This window comes from Oratosquilla oratoria, chromosome 2, assembly GCF_046742065.1.
Source record: "Oratosquilla oratoria isolate Oo_2021 chromosome 2, ASM4674206v1, whole genome shotgun sequence".
In the NCBI taxonomy this organism is placed as follows: domain Eukaryota; kingdom Metazoa; phylum Arthropoda; class Malacostraca; order Stomatopoda; family Squillidae; genus Oratosquilla; species Oratosquilla oratoria.
This window is the reverse complement of record NC_134778.1, coordinates 16,779,037-16,806,360: the sequence shown is the minus strand read 5'-3', so window position 1 is coordinate 16,806,360 and position 27,324 is coordinate 16,779,037. Positions and strand designations below refer to the sequence as shown.

General features: G+C 40.4%; 1 protein-coding gene across 1 annotated transcript; it reads left to right on the top strand.

The window, feature by feature from the left end:
- Positions 1-532: 532 nt before the first annotated feature.
- LOC143037310 (putative 4-coumarate--CoA ligase 3) lies at positions 533-27,324 on the top strand. The gene is made up of 11 exons (XM_076205445.1): positions 533-672; positions 1,587-1,707; positions 10,844-11,003; positions 12,942-13,152; positions 13,714-13,916; positions 19,256-19,400; positions 20,047-20,201; positions 21,463-21,634; positions 25,319-25,488; positions 25,973-26,128; positions 26,625-27,324. The coding sequence occupies exons 2-11, from the start codon at positions 1,601-1,603 to the stop codon at positions 26,892-26,894; spliced, it is 1,749 nt and encodes a 582-aa protein (XP_076061560.1). The 5' UTR covers positions 533-672; positions 1,587-1,600; the 3' UTR covers positions 26,895-27,324.

Here is a 27,324-nt window from a genome sequence, read left to right as displayed (position 1 = left end):
CTGTCTTTTTTTTGTCTCCGTCTTCTTCGCCTTCTTTGTCTTTGTCTTCTCTGTCTTCGTCTTCGTTTTCTTTGTCTTCTCCGTCTTCTTTATCTCCGTCTTCGTCTTCTTCGCCTTCTCCATCTTACTTGTCTTCTTCGTCTTCTTCGTTTTATTCTTCTTCATCATTTTTGTCTCCGTCTTCATCTTCCTCATCTTCTTTTTCTTCATCTTCTCCGTATTATTCGTCTTCCTCGTCTTCGTCTTTTTTGTCTCCGTCTTCATCTTCCTCATCTTCGATTTCTTCGTCTTCTCCGTATTATTCGTCTTCCTCGTCTTCGTCTTTTTTGTCATCTTCGTTGTCTTAGTCGTCTTTGTCTTCTTTTTTGTTGTCTTAGTCGTCTTTGTCTTCTTTTTCGTTGTCTTTTTTCGTCTTCTTCCTAGTCTTCATTGTCGTAATCGTCCCATGCAGTTCCCTAAGGATCAAGCGTTTGGAGAAGATAAAGTACCTATCAGATTAGCACTTAGATAAGCGGTAATCAAAATCCGACACCAACCCGGGTGACTTCGTAGTTAGGGGACTGCAGTCGACTCAAAAGCGTTGTCGTCGCCATATGTTCGGTGTCAAGAGGAAATACAAATTGGAATCCATGTTGTGACGGGAGTTGATGTAGTATCGTCCATATTTAAAAGGTAAGGTATCAAAGTAATAATAAAACAACAACAGCAATAATAAAAGAAACAATTGGCGATGTTCTGTCGTAAGGGTCGGAAGATTTATATAAATAAAAATCTTATGGGTTTTAGAAGGTTTTGTTAAAGACACAAGAACATTGTGAATAATTTGCTTGCCCGAAGATTGCATTAATATTTTTTTTCACAAGTTTTAGGAATGCAGTGCATTAGCGCAAGTTTTAGGTATGCAGTGCATTAGCGCCAGAAATAAAGCTAACAATGCATTAGGTTTCATTGCTAGGACAGTAACGAATAGAAGTGCAGAGGTAATTATTAAACTCGAGCGATAGTAAGACCCATCCTTGACTATGCGGTACAGTTTTGGTCTCCGTCCTACAGAATGGACATAAATTCACTAGAATCAGTACAGAGAAGAATGACCAAAATGATACAAGGACTCGGAAATTTGCCTTACGAAGAGAGGCTTAGGCACCTAAACTTACACTCTCTGGAAAGACGCAGAGTGCGGGGTGATCTAATAGAAGTGTTCAAGTGCATCAAAGGCTATAACAAGGGTGATGCAAACAAGGTCATCATAATAAAACAACAGGGCAGGACTCGCAGTAATGGGTATAAACTGGACAAATTTAGATTTAAGAAAGAAATAGGCAAGAATTGGTTTACTAATAGGGTGGTCGATGAATGGAATAAACTTAGTAACCATGTAGTAAGCGCTGAAACTATCAGTTGTTTTAAAAAACGATTAGACAACTTGATGGATGGGGATGACAGGTGGTGATGGATACGGAGCTGCCTAGTGTAGGCCTTATGGTCTTTTGCAGTCTCCTTTATTCTTATGTAATGATGTTGTCGCGTAGCTTTCCATATCTATTGCTTACCATAATGAGGTTTTGTTATCTGTTTCATTACAGATTAGTTAAGAGTTATGATTTTGCCGCAGTACCAAGAGAAGTTCCGGGTGCTGAGGATGATGATGCAGTCGAGCCTTCGACATCTGACACCAATGAGAGGTGGTTGGAGTGGAGGGCCTGTGTAAGTACATGCGTATATCAAAAGGGCCTTTTTCCCCTTGTAAGGGAGGGAGGGGGGTAGCCAACGCATACACCTACCCTCCAACCCATCCAACCCCCATTTACTTTTATATTTATCTTAACTCCTTTTGGAAGAATGAACAACCCTGCCCCCCACACCCACTGTCTGGTTTAGAAGCAATGCAGCAAGACACAGCACCTCCACAACATGGTCCGACAGCCGAAGCTGGTTTACTCCCACTGCTTCATTACATGGCGACCTTCCCCTCTCATCCACTTAAGAATAGACAAGAAGAAATCCCTTCGGACCTCATCAGCTTATAATCCACTCACAACCATTCTCCATTCACAATTTCTCTTCCCCTTTCTCTATCCTACTTGACAGACATTTCTCTTTTACTCAAGATCCCTTTCATCCCATCCACCCACCTCCTCATCGGTCTTCCTCTCAAGTTCACTCCACCCACCTCTGCCTTCCCCATTTTTTTACCCATTCTTTCCATATGGCCAAAACATCCTAGTACTCTTTGATCAACCATATTTGCAATTTATTTTTCCAACCCCGCTCTCCACCTCACTCTATTTCTCACTCTGTTGTAGAGTTTACTTCTACATTGGCGAATTAAGTCTGGGAGTTGCCTTTACCTTAATGTTCCAGACTGCTCTCTGGTCTACATATACAATGCAACCTCCGAGGATGGTAATGGACTTATCTAACGCGTTGGATCACGCAGACATAGACTAGTCTACCAATGAGGAGGAACAACATTAGTAGGGCAAATGAACTGAGGGATTTAGCGATTGATGGGAGTGTGAGTGTGGAGAATTGCAGTGTATCTATTATATTCGATTGAGTGGTGTTTAGCCAAACTACATAGTTTTGTTGGTTCTATGAGAGGAATAGAGGTTTGGGGGTGTTAGGGGTACTAGGAGGGGCTTAATAGGGTCAAGGGTGGAGCTTAGATTGTATGTAAGAATGTTGTGGTGCTGGCTGGGATGGAAACTTGTGTCGTCAAAATATATTTGGCATGAGTCGGGGATCGAGATGGGTCCACTGATTGATTGTTGCCAAGAGGAGGGGTTGCCTTCACAGATTACTGAAACGAGGGTGGTTAGTGGGAAAAATAGAAAATTATCCATGTTAATGTGTGTGTGTGTGTGTGTGTGTGTAGGGTCTTCTTGGCGTTTCCCTTTTTGAACTGGCAAATATTCAGTGTGCTGGCGTTGGATGTTACGATTTGGTCCTGCAGGAAGGTTCTGTAGTGTGATAGAAACGAAAAAAGTAGGCGGGGCAAACAATGAATTTAGTAACAGCGGATTTGCATAGAGGGGAGTCAGAGGATGGAATGTAGGAGTACTATTGGTCTTCCTCGGATTTGATGATGATAGTGGGTTCAATATCGAGGGTAATCGTTGAATTTTTGTAGGTGTATGTAAATGGGATTATATTCCAACCTGTAAATCTCTTTTTGGAGTCGAGGGGGATATCTGCATAGATTACTTAGCCAAGTAATATGCGTGTTAGTAAGAAATGAAAGTCTGAAGGCGGCGGATGTTTAGTACTACAAATGAAGCACATTGAAGAAAGGCTTCTGAAAACGACCGTGCGGCCTCAAGTCGTCGCTGTCTCCTTCTATTTCTTCGTCTTCTGCGCCCTTATTTTCTAAGTGTTATTCGAGTTCTTTTTCGCCTGCTTTGTATTCTTCGTCTTTGTCTTCGTCTTCGTCTCCTTCGTCTGCTTAATTTTCTTCGTCTTCTTCGTCTGCTTCATCGTATTTTTTGTCTTCGTCTTCTTTGCTGTCTCCATCATCTATTTCTTCGGCTTCTATGCCTTTTTTGTCTCCGTCTTCTTCGCCTTCTTCGTCTTTGTCTTCTCTGTCTTCTCTGTCTTCGTCTTCTTTGTGTTCTCCGTCTTCTTTATCTCCGTCTTCGTCTTCTTCGCCTTCTCCGTCTTACTTGTCTTCTTCGTCTTCTTCGTTTTCTTCGTCTTCGTCTTTTTTGTCTCCGTCTTCATCTTCCTCATCTTCGTTTTATTCGTCTTCTCCGTATTATTCGTCTTCCTCGTCTTCGTCTTTTTTGTCATCTTCGTTGTCTTAGCCGTCTTTGTCTTTTTATTTTTTGTTGTCTTAGTCGTCTTTGTCTTCTTTTTCGTTTTCTTTTTTCGTCTTCTTCCTAGTCTTCATTGCCGTAATCGTCATGCACTGTTCCCTAAGAATCAAGTGTTTAGAAAGGATAAGGTGCTACCCATCAGATAAGAACTTAGATAAGCGATAATCACAATCCGACACCAATCCTGGTTACTTCGTGGTTAGGGAACTGCAGTCGACTCAGAAGCATTGTCGTCGCCACATAATACGTTCGGTGTCAAGAGGAAATACAAACTGGAATCCATGTTGTGACAGGAGTTGTCTTTACTTTAATGTTCCAGACTGCTCTCTGGTCTACATATACAATGCAACCTCCGAGGGTGGTTATGGACTTATCTAACGCGTTGGATCACGCAGACATAGACTAGTCTACCAATGAGGAGGAACAAGATTAGTAGGGCAAATGAATTGAGGGATATAGCGATTGATGGGAGTGTGAGTGTGGAGAATTGCAGGGTATCATATTCGATATGGTGGTGTTTAGCCAAACTACATAGTCTTGTTGGTTTTATGAGAGGAATAGAGGTTTGGGGGTGTTAGGGGTACTGGGAGGGACTTAATAGGGTCAAGGGTGGAGCTTAGATTGTATGTAAGGATGTCGTGGTGGTGGCTGGGATGGAAGCTTGTGTCGTCAAAATATATTTGGCATGAGTCGGGGATCGAGATGGGTCCACTGATTGATTGTTGCCAAGAGGAGGGGTTGTCTTTACAGATTACTGAAACGAGGGTGGTTAGTTGGAAAAATAGAAAATTATCCATGTTAATATTTGTGTGTGTGTGTAGGGTCTTCTTGTCGTTTACCTTTTTGGACTGGCAAGTATTCAGTATGATTTGGTCCTGCAGGAAAGTTCTGTAGTGTGATAGAGACGAAAAGAGTAGGCGGGGCAAACATTGAATTTAGTAACAGCGGATTTGCTTAGAGGGGAGTCAGAGAAGGGAATGTAGGAGTACTATTGGTCGTCCTCGGATTTGATGATGATAGTGGGTTCAATATCGAGGGTAATCGTTGAATTTTTGTAGGTCTATGTGAATGGGATTATATTCCAACCTGTAAATCTCTTTTTGGACTCGAGGGGGATATGTGCATAGATTGCATCTGTACTTAATATCGTTTCAGTGACGGGTAATACTTGCGTAATTGTTCGGTGGAAAAAATGCTTTTTAGGTGTAGGTTTCCCAATGCGATGGAGAGTGCAGTTTTTCTTTTACCTAAGGGGAGGAGGTTTGGGTTGGCTCTATTGTTGGCTGCGTCAATGAGTTCGAGCAGAAACACATGATAGTTGTGTTTAACTAGGTCTATGTGTTTGCTTATTTCATTGAGGGTGTCTGTGTAGAATGTGAACATTTCTAGTTCGTGAAGTCGGGAGGTTTGTGCGAGAGAATATTTGTGAAGTTCTGTGAAACGGTCTAAAAGGGCTTGCTAAGTTTTGTGCGTTTTGGGAGTACAATAAGACAAGTTTTCCTATCTTTTGAAGTTGGGAGGCCATCGTGTCGATGTGTTATTGTACATTTTCTAAGTCTTCTTCTCTGGCAATGCCGAATAGGGACTTAGAAATGGAACCCATGAAATTCATGAGTCTTTTGTCTGAATGAGGCATGATAGCGTTCTGTGTCATGGTTTGTCATCATATTTCTCCGTTCAGTTGCTGAGAGCTGTAGGAGTATCGTGTTTAACTTGGCGATTGAAAAGAACATGCTGTCCTTAGATTCTGAGGAGTTTGTTGTAGGGCCATGACGTTTGAAGTTGGTGTGGAAATGTGTTGTTAATGTGTCTATATATTTTCGGATAGAAGATAGGTCTGTGTAAGGTTTTGTAATATCAATAGTCATCTTTACCGTTATGGTGTCTTGTGCCACCATGATGGTGCCTATGTGTCTAATTGTTAATGTGTCTACATATATTTCGGATAGAAGATAGGTCTATGTAAGGTTTTGTAATATCAATAGTCATCTTTACCGTTATGGTGTCTTGTACCACCATGATGGTGCCCATGGGGTTGATAATTGCGCCTGGGACCTTTCTCGATGGGGTGTCACCAGAGGAGGCTGCGGTGACGCATATGAGGAGAGGTAGGGGTGTCCTGAAAGTGTGAGAGTGTGTTTAGGTATTTTACTTCTGAATGTGTTTCTGTTTTAGTTGCAAGTATGTTATTTATATATAATGTGAATAGAAGTGGCCCAAGAACCCTTAGTGGCCCTTAGGAACTGAAAATGTGAGAGTGTGTTTAGGTATTTTACTTCTGAGTGTGTTTCTGTTTTAGTTGTATGTTATTTATATATACTGTGAATAGAAGTGGCCCAAGAACAGAACCCTTAGGAACTCCATTCGTAACATTTTTCCATTTAGAAGTTTTGCCGTTTAGAACAACTCTGTTTTCGATCATTCAACCAATTACTAGACCAACTTAATAGGCTACCACTTACTCCATGTGAAGCTAATTTGGTAAGTAGTCTTTCGTGGAGGACGTTATCAAACGCTTTTGTAAAATCTAGATATATTAAATCTATATTGTTTCTTTTGTCAAAATTTGTTGTAAGATTCGAGTAAATTAGTCACGCAAGAACGTTTCCGTCTGAATCCATGCTGGCTATCATTTATCAAACAGTTACTTTCTAAATAATGTTCGATAGCATCTCTGATGATAGTTTCCATAATTTTTCGTACGATTGAAGTCAAGCTTGTGGGCATGTAGTTATTTGGTTTCTTTTTGTCACCTTTTATGAATTTGGGAGTAACGTTAGCTAGCCTCCATTCTCATGGGATATCTCCGGATATGATGGATTTCTTGCAAATAATTCCTAATGGAACAACAATCTCATTTTTCATTTCCTTTAAGAATTATTGGATGCCAACCGTCAGGCCCTAGTGTTCTATTAACTTTGAGTTTTTCTATAAACCTTTTATTTTTTATTTTTTATCTAGTTATCTATTTTCTATTTTTTTTTCTTTATTATTATTATTATTATTATTTTATTATTTTTTTTCTTTCTTTTTTTTACCGAACTTCACCCCAGATTTTTCACAGGTTTCAGTTTGGAGTTAACTTTAAGGTGTTTCGTTTACGAATGCTGAGCTGAAATAGTTGTTTGAAATATCATACATTCCTTCATTTGAATATTCAAGTTGACCGTCAGCAGATAATAGTGGGCCAATGTGATTCCTAATAAACTTTTTATCTCTAATGTAATTATAGAATTCTTTGGGATTCTCTTTGGATTTATCAGCGATATTCATTTCGTATTGCCGTTTTCGTTTCTTAGAAACCTGTCTCTCTTTAGCAATACTTTTTTCAATTTCTTTGTCGATCCATTTTGGTCGAGCCTGATTTGGGGGGCATCTGTCCAAATGGGATGTAATTATGAATCATCTTAGTAAGCGTATTTTGAAATATTTCCCACATCTGATCTACAGGTCTTTCGTTCAATTTTGCCTCCTAATCTGTAAGCTGAAGCTCCTGTCGTCTTATGAACTAAACTTTACTGAAATCGGGTATTTTAGATACACAAGTATCTACTCGATTTTTTTTTAGCAGATCTAAGTTGTGATCGCTGCTTGCAATAGTTTCACCGACTTCTACATCGGTTATAATGCTTTCGCGGCTAGTGATTAATAGATCGAGTACGTTTCCATGCCTTGTGGGCTCTTTTACATGCTGAACTAAGTAATTGTCACCGAGGAAATCTATCAAGCGACTACTTATATGACCATGTTCTGTAGTGGGGCCTATGGCGAGAAGGAAAGATGGTTATGTGTGAGCTTGTCCTTTATTTTGGATGGGTCAGGACTGAACTGGAATATGGACTATTGACTACCTATATGACCATGTTCAAGGGTCATCCAATCAATGTCAATAAAATTGAAATCACCTATTATTAATAAGTCCCGGTTGCAGAAACTAGACAGTTCTTGAAACTACAATTTGCCGTCAGCTAATTTTGTTTTTGGCCTATATATTACACCTACACTATTTTTTTTCCCATTTGTTTGGGTTAATTCTACCCACAAACTATCATATGCATCCTGTTTCACTTTCTCTAAAACACAGGCATGAACATTGCTTTTAACGTACAACAGAACACCCCCATCTTTCTTGTGGTTTCTATCCTGATGAAAGTTTTTAAATCCCGCAATATTAAATTCAGCTTCAAACTCTCCACCATTTAACCATGTCTCGGTTATTCCTATCATATCGGGATTTCAACTTTTGACATACGCCTGGATTTCTTGGAATTTGTTCCTAATACTACGAGTATCAAAATACATGGTTTTAAGAAACTCGTGATTTTTTTTTTTTTTTTTGACACGTTATGAGTTTCAACATCATGCCTTACATTATAATTCTGTTCTTTATTAACACTTTGCTCTATATTGACATTTGGTCCTTCATGAACATTCAGTGCCTCATGGACATTTGCCTCATCATGGACATCTGGTCCCTCACGGTCATCCGATCTTTTATGTACACCTTGCCCCTCTCCGTCACCGCATCCCGCACCGGCCTCTCGTCGTTCCACTGACATTATATCCTACCGTGATATTTTGTCCTTTGACATTACACCTTAATGTAATATTTCGTCCTCTACCGACATTACATCCTAAAATTATATTTTGTTCTACACTGACACATTGCTTCACAGTATCGCTGTGCCCTACTCTGTTTTCCTCAAAACACTCTATTTCCTTTTCCTTTTGAGTTTCTACCCCCCAAAAACAAACTAGTTCATTACAAACTCCCACAATGAGGTTTGTTAGAACATCTTTGCCTCTGTGAGTAAGGTGGATCCCATCAGAACCATAAAGGCCATGACGCCTGGAAAAGAGATTCCAAAGATCAAGAAAGTGGTATCCCAGTTGCGTGCACAATTGTGATATTTTCTCATTGATTCCTATAGCTATACTGTTCCAACACGAGCCAGCGTAGATCCTCGGAAGGATCACACAGACTACGTGACGGCTCTCACGCTTCTTCATAAAGAAGGACCTTGTAATTCCGAACAAGTTCCTTTGATCTCACCCTACCCAGATCGTTACTTCCCGTATAAACAATCGTAACTGTGTTCGTCCGCTTTTGTCCCCTGATGGTCTAGGTACAATCGGTGATCCCACGGCCCTGTTGTCATACAAGTTTGCAACGTCGTTTAGTCTTCCGCTGCCGGATGTCGTCATGGCCTCGCACCATGGAGTCCCCCACTACCAAGAACTCCTGATTTTCAGCCACTTCATCTCTCAGCAGAGCAAAACGATTGGCTAGAGCCAGCGGTTGCTCCGCAGGGCACCCGCTTACCGAACGCGGGTTCGACAAGATTAGTAGGGCAAATGAACTGAGGGATATAGCAATTCATGGGAGTGTGAGTGTGGAGAATTGCAGTGTATCTATTATATTCAGTTGGGTGATGTTTAGCCAAACTACATATTCTTGTTGGTTTTATGAAAGGAATAGATGTTTGGGGGTGTTAGAGGTACTGGGAGGGGCTTAATAGGGTCAAGGGTGGAGCTTAGATTGTATGTAAGGATGTCGTGGTGGTGGCTGGGATGGAATCTTGTGTCGTCAAAATATATTTGGCATGAGTCGGGGATCGAGATGGGTCAGCTCCACGAAGTTGGCTACAGGTAGTGCAATGTCCATGTGACGAGTGATGTCGGTGCGCATCTTAGGCCAGAAATATACACTTCTGGTTTTGCCAAACATTTGTCTCTACCGGGATGTCCTGCAATGGGGTTATCATGGACCATTGAAAGGACTCTAGTAATCAGAAAGTTCAGGATCACTGTTTGGAATGTAGCAGTAGTGCCTCTCCTAAGAATTCCATCTTTCAAGTGTAATTCTTGAAGGGGAGTAGGGGATTTTCCTTGAAGTGTGACTCACGTTTCTAGGTGGAGAATTACCTGTGACCAACTTAGGTCATCTCTCTGCTCCTTTCGAAGTTCCTGAGGGGAAATACAGTGAATGGTTGGTACTGTTGCAATCAGAGGGGTTCTGCTAAGTGTGTCTGCCACAACAGTGGCTTTACCTTTTATGTAGGCAATTTCTGGGTTGAACTCTAAGATGATTGTGTACCACCTTGTTATCTTACCTTGTAAAAAATTTCCTTAAAAAAATCTGTGGTTGGTGGTCTGTCATGAATGTGACTTTGTGTCCTAGGAGGAGTTATCTGAATTATTTCAGAGCTTACCGCTAGAGCTTCCAAGTGGGTGGTGGAGTAATTATACTCTGCAGGGTTCAATACGCGGCTTGCGTAAGCGATCGCTCTATGCTTCCCTATTAAATCTACTTGTTGTTGGACTACTCCTACTCCAAGGGAGGACGCGTCCGTGAACAGAAAGAATTCCTTTGCAAAATCAGGAAATGCGAGGATAGGTGCCCTTCATAGTGCTTTCTTTATTCTCTGGAAACATTCTTGTTCCTCAGAGTCTAGTTTGAAAGGTACGTTCTTAGGTGTGAATTTGGTAAGTGGGGGAGCCATTTCAGCAAAATTTCTTACGAAATGCATGTATTATGTTGCCATGCCAACAAAAGAACGGAGTTGGTCCTCGTTCTTTGGGATGGGGAATTCGGCAATGGCTCTGATCTTATCTATGTTTGTGTAGATTCCTTCTTTGTTCACTGTATGGCCAACGAAAATAATTTCCTTTTTTAGAAATGAGCATGTGTTAGGTTGAATCTTGAGGTCAGCATTGCTGATGGTATGTAAGACGTACCGAAAGGGAAAATATTATTAGGTCGTCTAGGTAGACGAAAAAGGATTTGCCTAATTTGTCTTTAAAAAGGCTATTCATGAGTTGTTATAGTGTACAAGGGGCGGTTTTTATCCCGAAGGGCATACGATTAAATTCATGACCCTTATCAGTGCTAAAGGCAGATTTTTTTTTTTTTTTTTTTTTTTTTTATTACTTTTCTGTTAATTGTATCTGTCAAAAAGCAGATTTGAAGTTAATAAATTACTCCATATGGTGGTGATTTTGTTTAAAGAAATGTATTTCTTTAACAGGCAAAGGCACATGTTCTTGCTTGCCCGTGCCTCTTCCAGTACACAGCAACCCTCATCCCATGTCATCAGGTCATCGTTCCCCGACGTCTCCCTACCAAGTGGCAACGTTGTCCAGCACGTCCTCAAGAATGCCTTTGCATATTCAGATAAAGTGGCATTGGTGAGTGCGCGACAGGACGGACCCTCATTAATTCATGATGAACATTAAACTGAATAAAAATGTGTGACGTTGATCTGTCATCCAAATAGTTTCCTGCGTTTGATGGAGGCTACTTGAAAACGCTGAACGAAACGAAAAATTATGTTAAAGAAAAACTCAAAGTTAATAATACACAAGGGCCTGACTGTTGGCATCCAAGAATATTAAAGAAATTAAAAAACGATATTGCTGTCCCATTAGAAATTATTTTTAGAAATTAAATCATATCCTGTGAGGATGGAAGTTAGCTAACGTTATTCCCGTATTCAAAAAGGGTGACAAAAAGAATCTAATGAACTTCAGGCCTATAAGCCTAATCTCAGTCGTAGAATTTTTTTTTATGAAAAATATCATCGAAGGTACTGTCGATCATCATTTAGAAAGTAATTGTTTAATAAATCATAGCCAGCATAGATTCAGACGGAAACGTTCTTACGTAACTAATCTATTCAATTTCTACAACACAGTCATCTCAAATTATGACAAAACAAACAATATATTTTTAATATATCTGGGCTTTGTGAGGGCTTTTGTTACTGTCCCCCATTAAGACTACCTGCTAAATTAGCTTCACGCGGAGTAAGTGGTAGCTTATTAAGCTGGACTAGTAAGTGGTACGTCAACAGAGAGTTCTTCTAAATGGCAAAATTTCTAGGTTGAAGAATGTTATCGGTGGAGTTCCTCAGAGCTCCTTTCTTGTGCCATTTCTATTCATAGTATATATAAATGAGACCACGGACTGAAATATATTGTCTCCAAATTTGCTGATGATAAAAAAAAAAAAAAAAACTGTGCGGAATGGCAAATGATCACTTAAACCATTTGAATATTCAAAAAGATTTAGATAAACTACAACAATGGTCTGAAAAGTAGCTAATGCAATTTAACTCAAGAAAATGTAAGGTTATGCACATAGGTAAAAATAAATGTAAGTACGATTACAAGTTATTTGGAAATTCGTTAACAAAAGTGGATAGTGAAAAGGATCTTGTCGTAATTATCAGTAATGATCTTAAATCATCTAAGCAGTGTATTTCCGCTTCAGAGAACACAAATAAGATTGTAGAACTGATTGTGCGGCCTTTTGATTTTAAAAATTAATTTCTCATTAGCAAGCTCTATAAATCGTTAGGTCGTCAACATTTGGAATATGCTGTTTCTGTATGGTCACTGAATCTCATTATTAAAGACATTGACAGATTGGAAAAAGTAAAACAATGAGCCACAAAACTGAATCTAAATATCAGAAGTAAATCATACGGAAATTTACTAAAACATATGAATCTATTTTCCATAAAAAAAAATCGTAGACTTGGGAGTGATTTGATACAGACTTTAAATTTCTAAAGGGAATGGACAACATCAAAAGTGACGAAATTTTCACACTGAATGTGAAGCAGACAAGAAATACAGGTCTCAAACTATCAGGAAGTAGATTATTTGGAAGTGGGTAGGAACAACTTCGCCAACCGTGTAGTAAATGAATGGAATAAATTTCCTGCAGAGGCAGTGCAATGTAGTACAGATCAAAGTTTTAAGATTCATTTAGATAAACACCTAAGAAATATGCTGTAATGCCTGCCATTTATTTCAATTTATTTATTTACTAATTATTATTTATCTATTCATCATTTATCTGTTTATTAATTACCATGATCTATTTATTTATCTGATTTATCTACTTATTTGATTGTATTTTATTTTCTATATATTTTCTATTTGTTTATCTATTTATTTAATTATGTATTCATTTATATATTTTTTATTCGACCTAGTAATGAACCAAAAAAAATATGTTGGCCTTTGTAATCCTTTGTAATATCTATAGAACACCCCCCCTCCCCCCCACCACCACCACCACAACCTATATCCGTACGGCTCACAGACAGACGTTTACAGGAATGCAGTATAACTGGAGCGAGCTACACCTACGGGCAGCTGGTGGACGCCGTGGCCCGATTAGGAGGCTTTCTCCTGCACCGGCTGAACGTCTCCAAGGGCGACACGGTCGCCCTCGTCTCGCCCAACTGCCCCGAGTTTGCGATCGTCTTGCTCGGGGCACTACAGGTCGGAATTACAGTCAGCACAATCAACGCAACCCATACAGCACGTAAGAACAATAGCAATGCTAGACTGTAGAAGTTCTGCGTGAGGCAGAAAGAATGGTTCACAGATATTCATTCTGATATTGACTTCCCATCTCTGTAAAAATGAACAATTCTTAATTTTGAGAAATATTGGATAATAACATAAAAAAATCACTCAACAATCATTCTACTCTCAAGAAAATTACTATTCGTTTACTATGGTTTTTGTTATTCATATTTCTAAAACAAAATTGGGTGCTGGGAGTCTGAAGGAAGGGAAAGGAGAGTGAAAGCGTCTACCAGACCTTTCAATGCCAAGTCGCACCATATTGATCTCACTTATCAGTTACGGAGAACGACCTGGCCTGAACTGACTTTCGATCGATCGAGACCCCGTTTGGGTCAGGGTGTTTCACTCAACTCTTTGATTAGAAATATTATTTGGCGCTTGTCATGACAATATATATGCAATACGTCACGGGAGTAAAGGGGAATAAAGCGCTACAGGTATCAGAATATAGGGCTTTGGGGATTTGCATCCATACTCACGATATAAATTCTTAATATCACAATCCTATATTCAGAGGAAATTGCGGGCCAGTTGGAGGAGAGCCAGTCTAAGGTCGTCTTTGGCTCGCCTGCCATCGAAAGTCGGCTGCAAGAGGCTCTCAGGCTCCACCGTAATCCTGCGCACCTCGTCCTCACTGAACCAGGGACTTCGACAAACTCCACCAACGTGAGGAAGGTCATTGAAGACTACAGCATCCCGTTCGCCGACCCTGCCCAAGCAAGTCTTTCCAGTAGAGTTAGTCTTACCAAGGTCTAGAGCCGGGGTTCTCAACCTATTTTCACGTATACCCCGTACTTATGAATTGCCATTCTTTAACCTCCTGGAGATGACTTCAACACTAAATTTAATCTCTTTGCATCCACTAACTACTAGTGGCTTTCGGTTGGCGGCCCCACTTGTGAACCGCCGTGGCCAAATAGGGTTTCATGGACCACAGGTTGAGAACCATTGGTCTAGAGCAAGAAAGTCTGCCGATACCCACGTCTGATGACGTCGTATGGAAGTCAAAGGTTCTGTAGTGGGGCCTACGGCGAGAAGGAAAGATAGTTATGTGTAAGTTCATCCTTTATTTGGGTGGGTCAGAACTGAACTGGAGTATTGAATATTGACTACCTAGAAAAGACCACCAGCTCATGCGGGATTGGTAGTTGTAGGAGAGGAAGAGATGTCTGTATGAAAATGAAAAGATAGTTGTGTATAAAAGAGGGCTATTACTACCAAGTGATTTTTAAGAATATCTATTGCGTGAAGTCGTGGCTCAGGAGGGGTGGGCAGGAAACTTGAAGTTGGAGGCCGAAATCAATGCATGAAACTGTAAAGTTACTTAACCTCAACCAACAAAGTTAGAAAGGAAGTAGGAGGCTTAGTCGTAGGGACAGACAGAAAAACTGGAAAGATTTTTAGTGATCGGTAAACTGAAATGAGAAGATGCAGTAGGAGAGAAAGTTAGAAATGGAAATAATTTCAGTAGAAGGAAAAGAATATGTAGATGTTTGTGCATGTAGTCGTGTTTTTGTTAGCGATATGTTTGTGTGTGTATGCTACACATAGAAGATTGTTTCCTCTAAGCGGGTGTACATTCAGCTTGATAATCAGGGGGTGAGACATATCCTGGTTCCGGCCAACGAAACAGACTTCCTGAAGTAGAGGAGCCATTTTGCCGGTTAGAGAACAGGTGATAGTTTATATATTCGGTTGATATGTGAATATATATTAAAAATGCATACATGTTTACAGAAAATTTCATTTAAAAGTAAAAATATGATTATAATTATAACCACCGACGACTGAACCCAGCCAGCCGTAAGCACGTCTACTGAGAATCTGCTACCTTTCCTCACGCTTGCCCCTGGATACAGACGGACTCATGTCCGTGGTACTTAGTCAGACAGAGCCTAGCATAGTGCGGCACATCTGGTCACGATCAGTCAAAGCTGGTAAAAAGATACGTTGTAGATTTGCGCGGCTATACACGATTTTCCGTGTACACCGCACTTGAGAGAGGCGCAGCGGACAAATATTCTGTACGGTGTGGTCTAGGTGTAATGTGTCGTATTAGGTGTTTGCGTTTGGCGTGCAGTCTTTCTAGGTGTCTCATGTGAAGTTTGTGTTTGTGTTGGTTGAGTGGACGAATGTTGGAATCTCGGTGTAGGGACTCAACGGTTCTGAAGTCGCTCCATCGCGAACCCGTGATGAATTTTGACTGCGGCATTCTGAACCTTCTGATGGTCGTAGTTGTTAGTGGGACATGTCAGCTGGCTCAATCCCGGAGACTGGCACAGAATCGGTCTGACTAGGGCTAGGTGCAATCGACATTTGGTGAACAGTGTTGCGGTTTTGAAGCGCTTTAGTCTCCCCAACACAGCCTTAGCCCTTGCTCCGTCTCCAGAAGTGTGGGGTCCAGGTAAGGCTATTATCCAGTGTGCTACCCAGCACACAGGCATAGTATTTCACTGGGATTTTTTTTTTTTTTTAAGAGTATTCGTGATTGTTCTGTTTGTTTGCTTGCAGTGGAAGTACACAGCTTTGCATTTCGACGCGCTGGTCTTAATGCGCCACTGTTGCCCCCACACGCGTGCCCCGTCTAATATGTTTTGAATTACGTGTAACGCTCCCTGCAGCGTTTTGTGTCTCCTAATGTTATTAGTGTTGTCTGCATACGAAAGAGTAAGGGATCGGTTGCGTGGGTAAGCCGGCTGTGGCAGCTCATTCGTATATAGATTGTACAGATTGGGGACAAACGCTGACCCTTGCGGTACCAGCCTTCGGCACAAAAGGTCGAGACAGACAGCCCCGCCACTTTATTCTTATTGTCCCGTCATCCAGGTAGTTGCAGAGCAACTTTGTGAACGGCAGGGCAAAGTCGAAGTTGTGGCCTTCATGCCAGACAGTATCGAATGCCTTCTCCACATCCTTGCAAACCAAAATGGCCTTGCCAGGGCGACCGTCTGGCGGTCTTTGAACCCATTGAGCGATTGTGGAAATAACGTCGTCTGCACAGCGTTCCGGCCGAAATTCAAACTGGCAGTCCCTCAGCACATTCTCCGTCTCTAGGTATCCGGTCAGTCGGCGGCAGAGGACGTGTTCAAACACCTTACCAAAACACTCCAGAAGGAAGATTGGCCTGTATGAAAGGGGGGCGGAGACGGGTTACTGGGGTTTGGGAATGAGGATGGTATGGGAGGCCTTGAAAAGCTGTGAGAAGTACCAAGAGGCTAGTGAGCTATTGTATAGCGTCGTCATGTGTGAGATTATGTTGTCTGGCATACGTTTGAGTGGGTGTGCATCGATGCCTGAAGGACCAGGGGATTGAATTTTAAAGCCGAGATAACCCCCTTTACCTCCTCCAAAACAATGGGGGCAGATAAGAGGATTATCTTCATCTAACTGAGAGAGATCAACAGTCTCGTCTGGAATGAGGTCAGTACAGCTATTCATGAGAGAGTTAACACTGTGCAAGGCGCTAAAACAATGTGGTCCTTGCACAGGACGGGGCTTAAAGACCTCACTCCATGCTGACGCCAGGTCAGCCTGTCGTTTGATGGTCCTCCAGAACTTGAAAGGATCTGTTGTACAGGCGCCGGAGAGCAAAGCCACCAGGTGCTCCTCCACACGATGTGAACCGATGTAGAGCAGCGTTTCCCAACCTTTTCTGACCATAGCACCCCCTGTTGTCATGTCTAAGCAGTCCAGCACCCCTATCTTGTTATTAGAAGGATAAAAGAAAGTGAAGTGTACTGCTTGATGATTTATTTTCTTGATTCCTTAGAACTGAAACAAATTAACAATATTGTTTGTAGAAGAAATAAGAACACCCTAGAAAAATAAAATAGCATGGAAAAAGTCAAATATGCACAACTAGGTAATCAGTGATACATATATCAATGTGATTTTTGTGTGCATCACTTCCCAGCACCCTCTATAATTGATTTCAGCACCCCAGGTTGGAAAACGCTGATGTAGAGAGACTTCCTTAGGGTCCTCTGTAGCCAGTGCATGTCTTGTAGGACAGCGTCACGGGCCTCTGGGGGTACTTGTAGGTCTGTAAATCTGTTCTGTAGTGCAGTGCGTAGTCTGTTAGTGCGCATGGAAGCGATGAACGTGGCAACTTTGCCATGCTTTGTTCTAGGAATGTGCTTTTTCATCGCGTTTTTGACAAACTTCGTGAGTGAGCGCCATTCCTGCTCTATCGCTGCACGCGGAACGTTGTTCATGTTTATGTCGTTGTATGTCATAAAAGTGTTTCTGAAGCCTTCCCAGTCGGCCTGACTGTAGTGTAACCGAGGCTCACTGGGGATAAGGATGGGTGAGGTGGAGATGCGAAGGATCAAGGGTAGGTGGTCGGAGAGGATGGGGGCACCGGGTAAGATAGTAGAGTTGAGGAAGAAAGCTCGGCTACGTCCTCGGTGTTTATTTCGATATATATATATGTATACACATATATATATATATATATATATATATATATATATATATATATATATATATATACACACACATATATGTATATATATATATATATATATATATATATATATATATATCTATATACATATATTCGTGAAGCATGGCAGGAGATTCTCTCTTAAACATATTCTGTTGAAAACGACAGCAAATGCATTAGAAATTATTTTCTTTTGTAAATTTTCTAGCTTTCGGAAAGTAGATTTCTGTGGAAAAGAGAGGGGAAGAGGCAAATTTCCAATTGACATTGGGAACACAATAGAAAAAATCCAAGACGTTTCGTAAATTGATCTGCATCTTCAGTATAAGTATGAATAAAGACAAATCTTGGAGAGATCACTTATGACTCTCCTCTGCTTGGCTGGCGCTATTTCGTAGATCCCTCAGCCTAGCCGATCGTCTAAGGCAGGGGTTCTCATTAGGAGTGAAATTCACTCCCAGGGGGGAATTTTGGGTTTTCTGGGGGTGAATTGTGACCACAATAAGTTTACGGAGTGAGGAAAGCAAATATAGGCTCTGGCCTATCTGGCCTGTCACCTGGGCTGGAATTATACCAGTGCTGACCCAGGTTAATCTTAGGATTAGAAAAGTGTTACGCTGTGCGATAATATCTGCATATTATTTAGAATGCACCTTTTGAAACAGGCAATCTTGGAAAGGAGGGGGGGAATGACATTCTGGCAAAGGGTGAAAGGGGTGCATGAGCTGAGAACTCCTGGTCTAAGGCATGATTTTTTGTCCTCTGTGGGGTACTTGTTTTGAACCTCTGTGGGTTGTCTGTAAGTGGGCGTTCTCTGAACTAGGGGCTCTATTTTTGTGGTCAAATGTCTCCTACGTGTAGGTTTCATGCTGGGGAGGAGAGAGAAATCATTAGTTTGTATATTAATAACAGGTTGTAAATCTTTTATAATTACAGCCTCCAGGATGGTCAAGCGATGGAGGTCCTTCTACTCTGCGACAATTTCTGTATTACTTATCATGGTTTCCCTGTCGAGATGGCGTCTGTGGTGGGTCCAAAGGTGGTGTTTAAGTCCTCCTTGTTGCAGGTGAAGGGTGATTCGTCTGGACAGGGTGGTAGTTGTCCTTCCCACCTGTATGTCCTTCTCACTGTATGAATGTAACTGTCATAAATTTTGCAACCTTTACCATTTCCATTCTTCAGCTATCACCTTAACACGGGCTAAGACTCCATCTCGTATAATCACCTATAATCTTATATCATACAAATTTATATGGATACTTGTCATACTTTCTATCCTGTAGGTGTTTGTATTCAATACTATAGGGACTGCTCGCCTTAATCCTTTCCATACAAGGTGGCACTCTTCTTTTTATTCCGACTGCCGCTATTGTATTCATGGCGTCAGGGTTAAAGTGCTTTCTGGTAACCCATTGCAGAGATGTTTTTACGCTTTTTTTCTGGAACATCTGAAATGAAGTCAGTTTCTCTACTGACTTTCGATTCAATAAGAACAAATATGCAAACATAAACATATTTATTTACGCCTTGGTCATCTCATAGGTAATTACGCACAGGAACTTCTCCCGCATAGGGACTTGCATCTTGTAACGTATTGGAATGATCCTTTTAGCTGACCGGGGAAGAGATCGCGGTGCTGCCCTACTCGAGTGGGACTTCGGGGAAGCCCAAAGGAGTGGCCTTGTCGCACAACGCCTTCGTCAGCAACATCGCCATGCTTAGGAGTCCCTACATCGATTCCCTGAGGGACACAACGAGTTAAGTGCTTGTCTTCCACGTGGTTGGGTACTTGGTCAGACTCGGTTCTCCTGCGTGCAGAATTTTTACATGCATACACACACACACACACACACACACACACACACACACACACACACACACACACACACACACACACACACACACACACACAAATATATATATATATATATATATATATATATATATATATATATATATATAAATATATATATCGCTAGAGGGTCGCTATTTCACTTCACAAATCACCGATTCTAAACCATTCTTTAATCTACTTTGCACAGAAATACTGTTTACATAACCTTATGGAAAGTTATAAAAATTACCCAAAAATCTTGTATATTTTTGCCAAATACTCCTCGTATACCTTTCTTATCATAAACCCTAGACCCACCCTGGTCCTCCTTCAGTTACTTCCTACGTTCCTCTCCAAACCCTTTGAATTAACACACGCCTATACACCTTATAAACCACATTTAATGAACTGGTCCCTTTATTGTAGAATAAATGTGATTTTTACCAACAAAATTTCGATAATGGAACGGAATCTGTAGATTATACGAGTATAAGTGTAATTGAAAGTAGGCTAGGAGTGGTAACAGATTTCTTAAAAGTGACTGCGTACGCCTTCCTTCCTTCCTGCAGGTGCATACCAGGAGAAATTGATTGGCCTACTTCCCTTCTCCCACGCCTACGGACTGATATGTCTAGTCTTCCTCGGTCTCCAAAAAGGCTCCAAGATCGTGACGATGCCCAAGATGGAACCAAATAACTTCCTCAGTACCATCAAGAGACACAAGGTGACTATACTCGCTGCATCGAAAACTGGCCGTTAAGGCGGAGCACGGGGAGTTCCCCCTGTGATGCCACATATGATTATTTTATAATCTTATCTTATTTTATCATTTTATTTTATAATTTTATAATGTTGCCACATATAATAATATTATAATTTTTTGTCACACACCACCACTGAGGTAAAAATCAAAGCAATGTTTTCTATACAAAGGTTTCGTTTCCTCGAGTCTTAGACATGGGATATGAGCAGGAGAGAGCGACGTTGCCACTCCATCTCTTCTCTGGCCACACCCTCACTCTGCATTCAGAAAGCTTTGCATCCACATGCACGTTCTTGCCATGGATAAATACATTATATATATATGTATATATATATATGTATATATATATATATATAGAGAGAGAGAGAGAGAGAGAGAGAGAGAGAGAGAGAGAGGGTGAGCCGTGCGGGCCATGTTATCTGTGGAGATGTGGCAACACTGGGAAATTCACTAACCCCGCCTTATCGGTCACTTCTCGTTGCGTCTACTATAGTCAGATGGTCACTGGGTGAGGTGGCCAGGATCCATACCTGGGCCTGGGCTTACAAACAAATCTTGATCCGTGAAAGTGTCCTTTAAGTGTCGGAATTCCGCCCTTCAAATTTCGTTTAAGATAAATGGTTGGAATATACGGTGGTATTCTTAAAAAAATATTTCCTTATATAAATCCTTAGAAGGGAAAGATTTATATAAGGAAAGGTTTTTTTAAGAATACCACCGTAAGATTCTTATTCTTAAAAAATAATTCCTTATAAAAATCTTTTTCTTCTAAGGGTTTATATAAGATTTATATAAGGAAAGATTTTTTAAGAATACTACCAATAGTTCCTCACAGTTTGTTACCAGTATATGACATAGTAGAAATACACCATGAAATGATATCGCAAAACTTAGAAACTAGAAAGAATTATAATCTTACAATATTGTTGTGCTCTAGAAAGACGCTTGAAAGGGAAGATCGCTACACGTTAAAATCAATTTTAGAAACTCAAATTTGTTCGTGAGTCCAGGTCTTGGTCTTCCGTTAATCTTATGCCCAGATCTTCCGTCTGAAATCAGAATTGTTTGCCATGCTGCATCGATTGATGCCGTTTCTGAAATAAATTACCATTTATATTGACGCTTTCTCTCAATCTCAGCTTTTTCACCAATAAATTCTAAGCCTTAAATCAGCCTGATTTCTTTAACGAAACGCAAAGGCACTCTCTATTGTCTCTATTAGATCCGTGTTCTTCATCTGGCGCCTCCCCTCCTCCATTTTCTCAACACGTCTAGCGTCACTTCTTCAGATCTGGAGCACGTGGAGGTCGTTATGTGTGGAGGAGCCCCTGTCCTGCCCACAAACGTTGAGATCTTCAAGAACAAAGCTCGGCACCCTGTCTTCCTACAAAACCGTAAGTAGATAGGCTTCTTTGAGCTTCTTTTCAACAAGAATTATCCATGAATGTCTGATAGTAATTCGAAACACTTCATGTCAAGTTGATAACACTGTTAATCTGCACTGTTATAGAAAAAAACAAGCTCTCAATCAGTTTATCACACTGTTGACATCCAATTTTATTTTAAACCGAGTCGATGTTATAGTAGACTTGTGCGATGAAGTGGAAAAATAATTGGGAAGTGGCAGATACGGCAGCCAAATACTTGTAAATACAACAAGAAACAAGTATAACTGTTATGAGGATTAAGATAAACTCAAATGTCGCTAACTGGAATGTAATTGAAGACAGCAACTGCTGAGACACAGAGGTCTCTTTTGGCTACTTCGCGCACAAAGGCCCAAAGTTTGACATGATGATCTCCTCTTACACATGTAGAATTTACTCTCATGAAGGACAGAAACAAGTGTTTTGCCTATGTCTCTTTGCGATTCCACCGCATGATCACCAGAATATTAGGACTGGCACTGTCCTCTATCAAGAAGAATGTTCGAGACGTGCGAAATAGTTTTGCCCCTAAGTTCCGGCAGGGTATATATGGATATAGACGATCTCCACAGATAATACACTAACAAAGCGAGAAACTATCTAGGAGGGGGCGCTTGACTGTGTCCTTTTCTCTCACCTTTTCTTGGCTTCTTTGGAAAGCAGGGGCAAATGGCAGGCAGTTGCAGGGACGGAACCCATGCGCACGTGATTACTAGATGAGAACAAGGAGTAGGAAGAGGATTTGTATTTCGTTGCCGATAATTACCAGCGCTTCAGTCTTTGGGGACAATATTGCACCGAAGATGCGGAGTCACAGAGATGGTGTAGTAAATATTAAAAGAGGGTGCTAGAAAGAAATGAGAGTAGAATTTAAGTAATGAATATTTTCCTCTAAGAAGACAATAAGTTTGCATGACTGTGGTCTGTAAGGGTTACACTAAAATTCCTTGCGTATCGACTGCATAAAACTTATGCTGTTATTGCCTTATACGGAAAGAAGAAGAGGAGGAACCTCAGCTTGCCCCATGGACACCTCCACCTCACACACGAACACATGACAATACCCCAACGGACAAAAACCCAATTAGTGAAAAATGTCATACCCAGACAAAAATCCAATGGCAACCTGCAGGTGGAGGACAAAAATCCAATTTGAAGAAAACCCTAATAACTTTTTTCCTACAGTAAAAGTAAAGAAAAAAGTAGGCTTGATGGTGCTTAAAAAACACAAACACAAATGAAAGAATCAAAATCAAATGTCAATCAAAACTGTAGAAAAAAAAAGTTATTGGTGTTTTCTTCAAATTGGGTTTTTGTCCTCCACCTGCAGATTTCCATTGGGGTTTTGTCCGGGTATGACATTTTTCACTGATTGGGGTTTTTGTCCGGTGTCTCTTACGGGTTTAGTTTCTGATTACCCTGCTCTAGCTAATGTCAGTATTGGGCTTAGGTGAAGTTTGGAAATGTATTACACCGAATATGGCACACCTTACTGAAAAAATAATAGAATGTCACTCTTTGTAAGTGTATGCGTGTTGAGTAGTGGTTCAATTTAATAGACCCATGGGACAATATTTACGGAATTATTGGAGTGCAGAGTCTGGCTTGAAGTCTATATAACTAATACTCTTGGCTATTAAAGATGTCACTACATACATATATTTCCAAAGTGGGGATGGTATTTCAAGATTGGAAGTAAGTAGAATACAAGGGAGGCTACTTACCTGTTAGAGCGCGTCTGGCTTGAAGTGATGGCTTCCATTGACCCTGAACGGTCCGCGAACCCTGGCTGTGTCTTCCTATCCATATTTCTTTCTATGCCTGGCTTATAAGAATTATAATCTATGTCGGACATTTAGGAGGGGAGAGGATTTTGAAATACAGGCTCCTGAGCATCGTGAGACATGCGGAATTTTTGGACAAAAGATTATAAGCGTAGCGTTTGGCATAGAGGAAGGGGGAACGGTGGTGGAGTTAGCACGAGCTACGAAGGGAGTGGGAGACAGGTCACATAATTATGAAAAGTGATTGGATGTATTTTTATATGTTGCCTGTCTTGTGTTGAAATTTCTCCCGGGCACCTTATCCAGTGATGTAGGAAAGAGGCCAAAAACAAAGTATGGGATCCAGTATATTTAATGTTTTGCCCAGCAGGGCTTCTTCAGAAATAACACAGTGGGCAAACATCCGACTCGTTATATGGACCGAATTTAAGGGGAGAAACGCACATAAAAAGTGTGTAAACAAAACTTCGCAACTTGCTAGTTACTTCGTTACCAGAATTGTTAGAGGTTTATTAAATGTAAAGAATCCATTATTTTAGTCAATATTACCAATAGTAGATATAACAGCAGATTCAAAACATCCACGTTATATAGTATGATTTTCATATTTTATCACCTTAAAATCTATGTCTAACAATGGCATTATTCGTATTATGAGTTGTTGTTTTTTTATCACATTTATGCCCCAGTATTCTTCTGTCAACAGTACGGAAACTTTCACCAATGTGAAATTTGCTGCAGCCTGAACATAGCACACAGTAAACACCAGTTTGATGCTCATTTTGCCCAATTTTTTTTTTTTTTTTTTTATATAAGATTGCCAACGGTTACTGAGCTGGTTTTCACAACATTAACACTAGCCTTGTTTAATAAAGAGGAAATATTGTCTGCAACTAAAGTATTAGGTAGTATAATCCTCTTTCTACATTCTTCTTCGTTCTCTGTTCTTTTATGGCTTTGAGGATAAAGGAGGAAATTTAAGTTCAATAAAAGCTTTGAAAATTTGGATGAGAAATTTAGATATATTGGATCGTATACTCTGCTTCTGGTCTCTCTCCTACATTGCTATTGCAGTCGTTGCTGTTTTTTTTTTTTCTATCCAGTAATCTTGAATAATATAAAGGAATTTGAAACATGTGGACATTACACTTGGACTTCCTAAATTCTTGTCATGGCTCCCTGCGGTCTAGGACAGTGGTTCCCAACCGGTGTGACGCAGCACCAAAGAGTGCCGTGAGATCAACTGAGTGTGCCGCCAAAATTCAGGGCAAAAATAATTTTCATATTACCGACTCTGTCATCCATTTTTGTTCATTAAAGCTGCATCAGTGTAAAGATGAGTATTTTCATATTATCCAGGGACAAAATTTTGTTACACTGATGTTGAATCAACAAAATACTGACAAACCAGAATTTAGATTTTCTAATAAGGGTGCCGGGGACTTCTGAAAGGCTTGGCAAGGGTGCCTCAAGCCAGAAAATGTTAGGAACCACTGGTCTAAGAGGTATAGAGCTCGCCCAAAGGGCCAGATTCTAGTTTGTAATAGAAATTTACGTAAGTCCTTCCCATTGGGTATGGCTTAAAGAGTAAGTAAATGAATAAATAGATAAGTAAATATATAAATTAAATAATAAATTAATTAATAGATAAATAAATAGATAAATATATTAATGAATAACAAACAGATAATAAAATTAATAATTAAATAGATTAATAAGTTAATGATTAAATAAACAGATAGATAATCAAATAAATAGAAATAGATAAATAAGTAAATAAACAATTAAATAGAATAGAAATTTGGGAAATAGTATATAACGCCTTACCCACGCAATCTTTAGGGCGTTTCTTTTTTGTTTCTTTCAGTTTACGGGATGACTGAGATTCTGGTAAGTCTTCTGACTCCCCTCGCAGGAGAGAAGGCCGGCTTCGGAGGGAAACTGATCGCAAACACACAGGCGAAAGTCGTCGACCTCGAGACCGGCGAAAACCTTCCCATTAACCACACCGGAGAAATATGCTTCAAGACTCCATCGGTAAAAGACTTTGGTATCTCATCTTTGCCCCCTCAACTCCCTACCCCACCCCACCATTGCAGCTATGCGCCCTTCCTTGCGTTCCGAGCCATCCCCACGCTATTTTCCTTTTTTTTTTCTGATAACCAAATCTCCAGACAATTAAAGACTTAATTCAGGATATTGTTTGTAATAGGTGCATCTTTTCTCTGAGACAAGTGAAAAAAATATTACCAGTGATAAGTAATAAGTGACAAGTGATAAAACCATAAACGTAATCATTACATACAATAATCAGTGAAAATAGGTCCCAAGAACGCTTAAGGACTGGACTGCCTTGTTAAGTTTATTAGTAAAATCAGAATAAGAAAGAACGGATCAAAATTTTGCTCATCTCAACATGTAATACTAAAAGACTAACAAGAGATAACAAGGAAACAGAGGACGGGAAGTTGTTAACGACCTTCACTGAGGGTATAAGTTTTAATCGCGTGTTTCCCGCCAGATGATGATCGGCTATTACAATCGTCCCGACGCGACCTCGGAGGCCATTGACAGCGATGGCTGGCTCCACACAGGCGACGTAGGCTTCTACGACCAAGAGGGCTACTTCAAGATCGTCGACAGAACGAAGGATGTTTTCAAAGTCAAGGGGTTGCAGGTGAGGTGTTCCAATAATTTTTTGGTATCGGTATTTTCATAACATTGGGGAAATCCGTAATTTTCTTTCGTGTCTCGGATATGAATTGTAGTTGTTGAAACGAGGTGATTCTTTGACATAGAAATTACAGGAAGAGCATTGGCTTTATACGATGTTATTACAATTTTTACCTCTGGCATATTCAAGTACATCGCATGCATACTGCTCAAGAATTTGAAATTTTATGTAAAAGACTGGAGCTAAGCTATCATATGTATAGGTTGAAACAGTGTAATGAACAACGTAGACTATCACTGAAAGTGTTGTTGAGAACGAGTCAAGCAAAGGACTGTATCAATTTTGCAGGGATAAATGCATCCCTGTACCAGTCTCCTCGCTTTCAATGACGACAATCGCGGCAATGTTTCCACTGACGTGACCCAATACTAAGATAATTTTGTCATCCTCAGGTAGATTCTCATACAATAACCATCAACTCAGCTGGCCTTTGTTCCAGGTGTCTCCGTCAGAAGTAGAGGACGTGCTTTTGCAGCATGAAGACGTGCTGGACGTTGGTGTTGTTGGAATTCCGCACGACCGTTTCGGAGAAGCCCCCCGCGCCTACATCGTCAGAAAGAGACCTGTGAGCGAATCTGACATCCACAACTTCCTCAGCAATCGAGTCGCTCCACACAAACAGTTGACTTCGGGCATCGTCTTCGTGGACAATTTACCCAAGAGTCCGACCGGCAAACTTCTACGGAGGGTTCTCAAAAAATGGATTTAGGGTAGATTAGTCTTTGTCGGAGGACACCAATTCGAGGTGAAACAAATCATGGCTAACGGAGCTCATTAGCTTTATAAAACCTTAGTAGGATTTCGAATTTAATTTATCATGATAATGAATTGTACACACACACATATATTCATACATATATATACATACATATATGCAAGGTTGACCACGAAGAAAAACTATTAAAGCAGAGCGCTTTCGTGTATTCACATCTTCAGTGCAAATAATACATAGTGAAAGATACAAAGGTGCAGAATATATAGGTGGGAAACAAAGGGAACGTGGAGACATCCTGGTGAAATAGCAGAGGTAGTACCCATGGACTAACTGTCCGTCCGCGTATTAGTGGGTGCGGAAATGTCCTACATGTTTACAATTTATACATTTTATAAATTTTTCTTAAATAAAGTTGTTAAGTTTA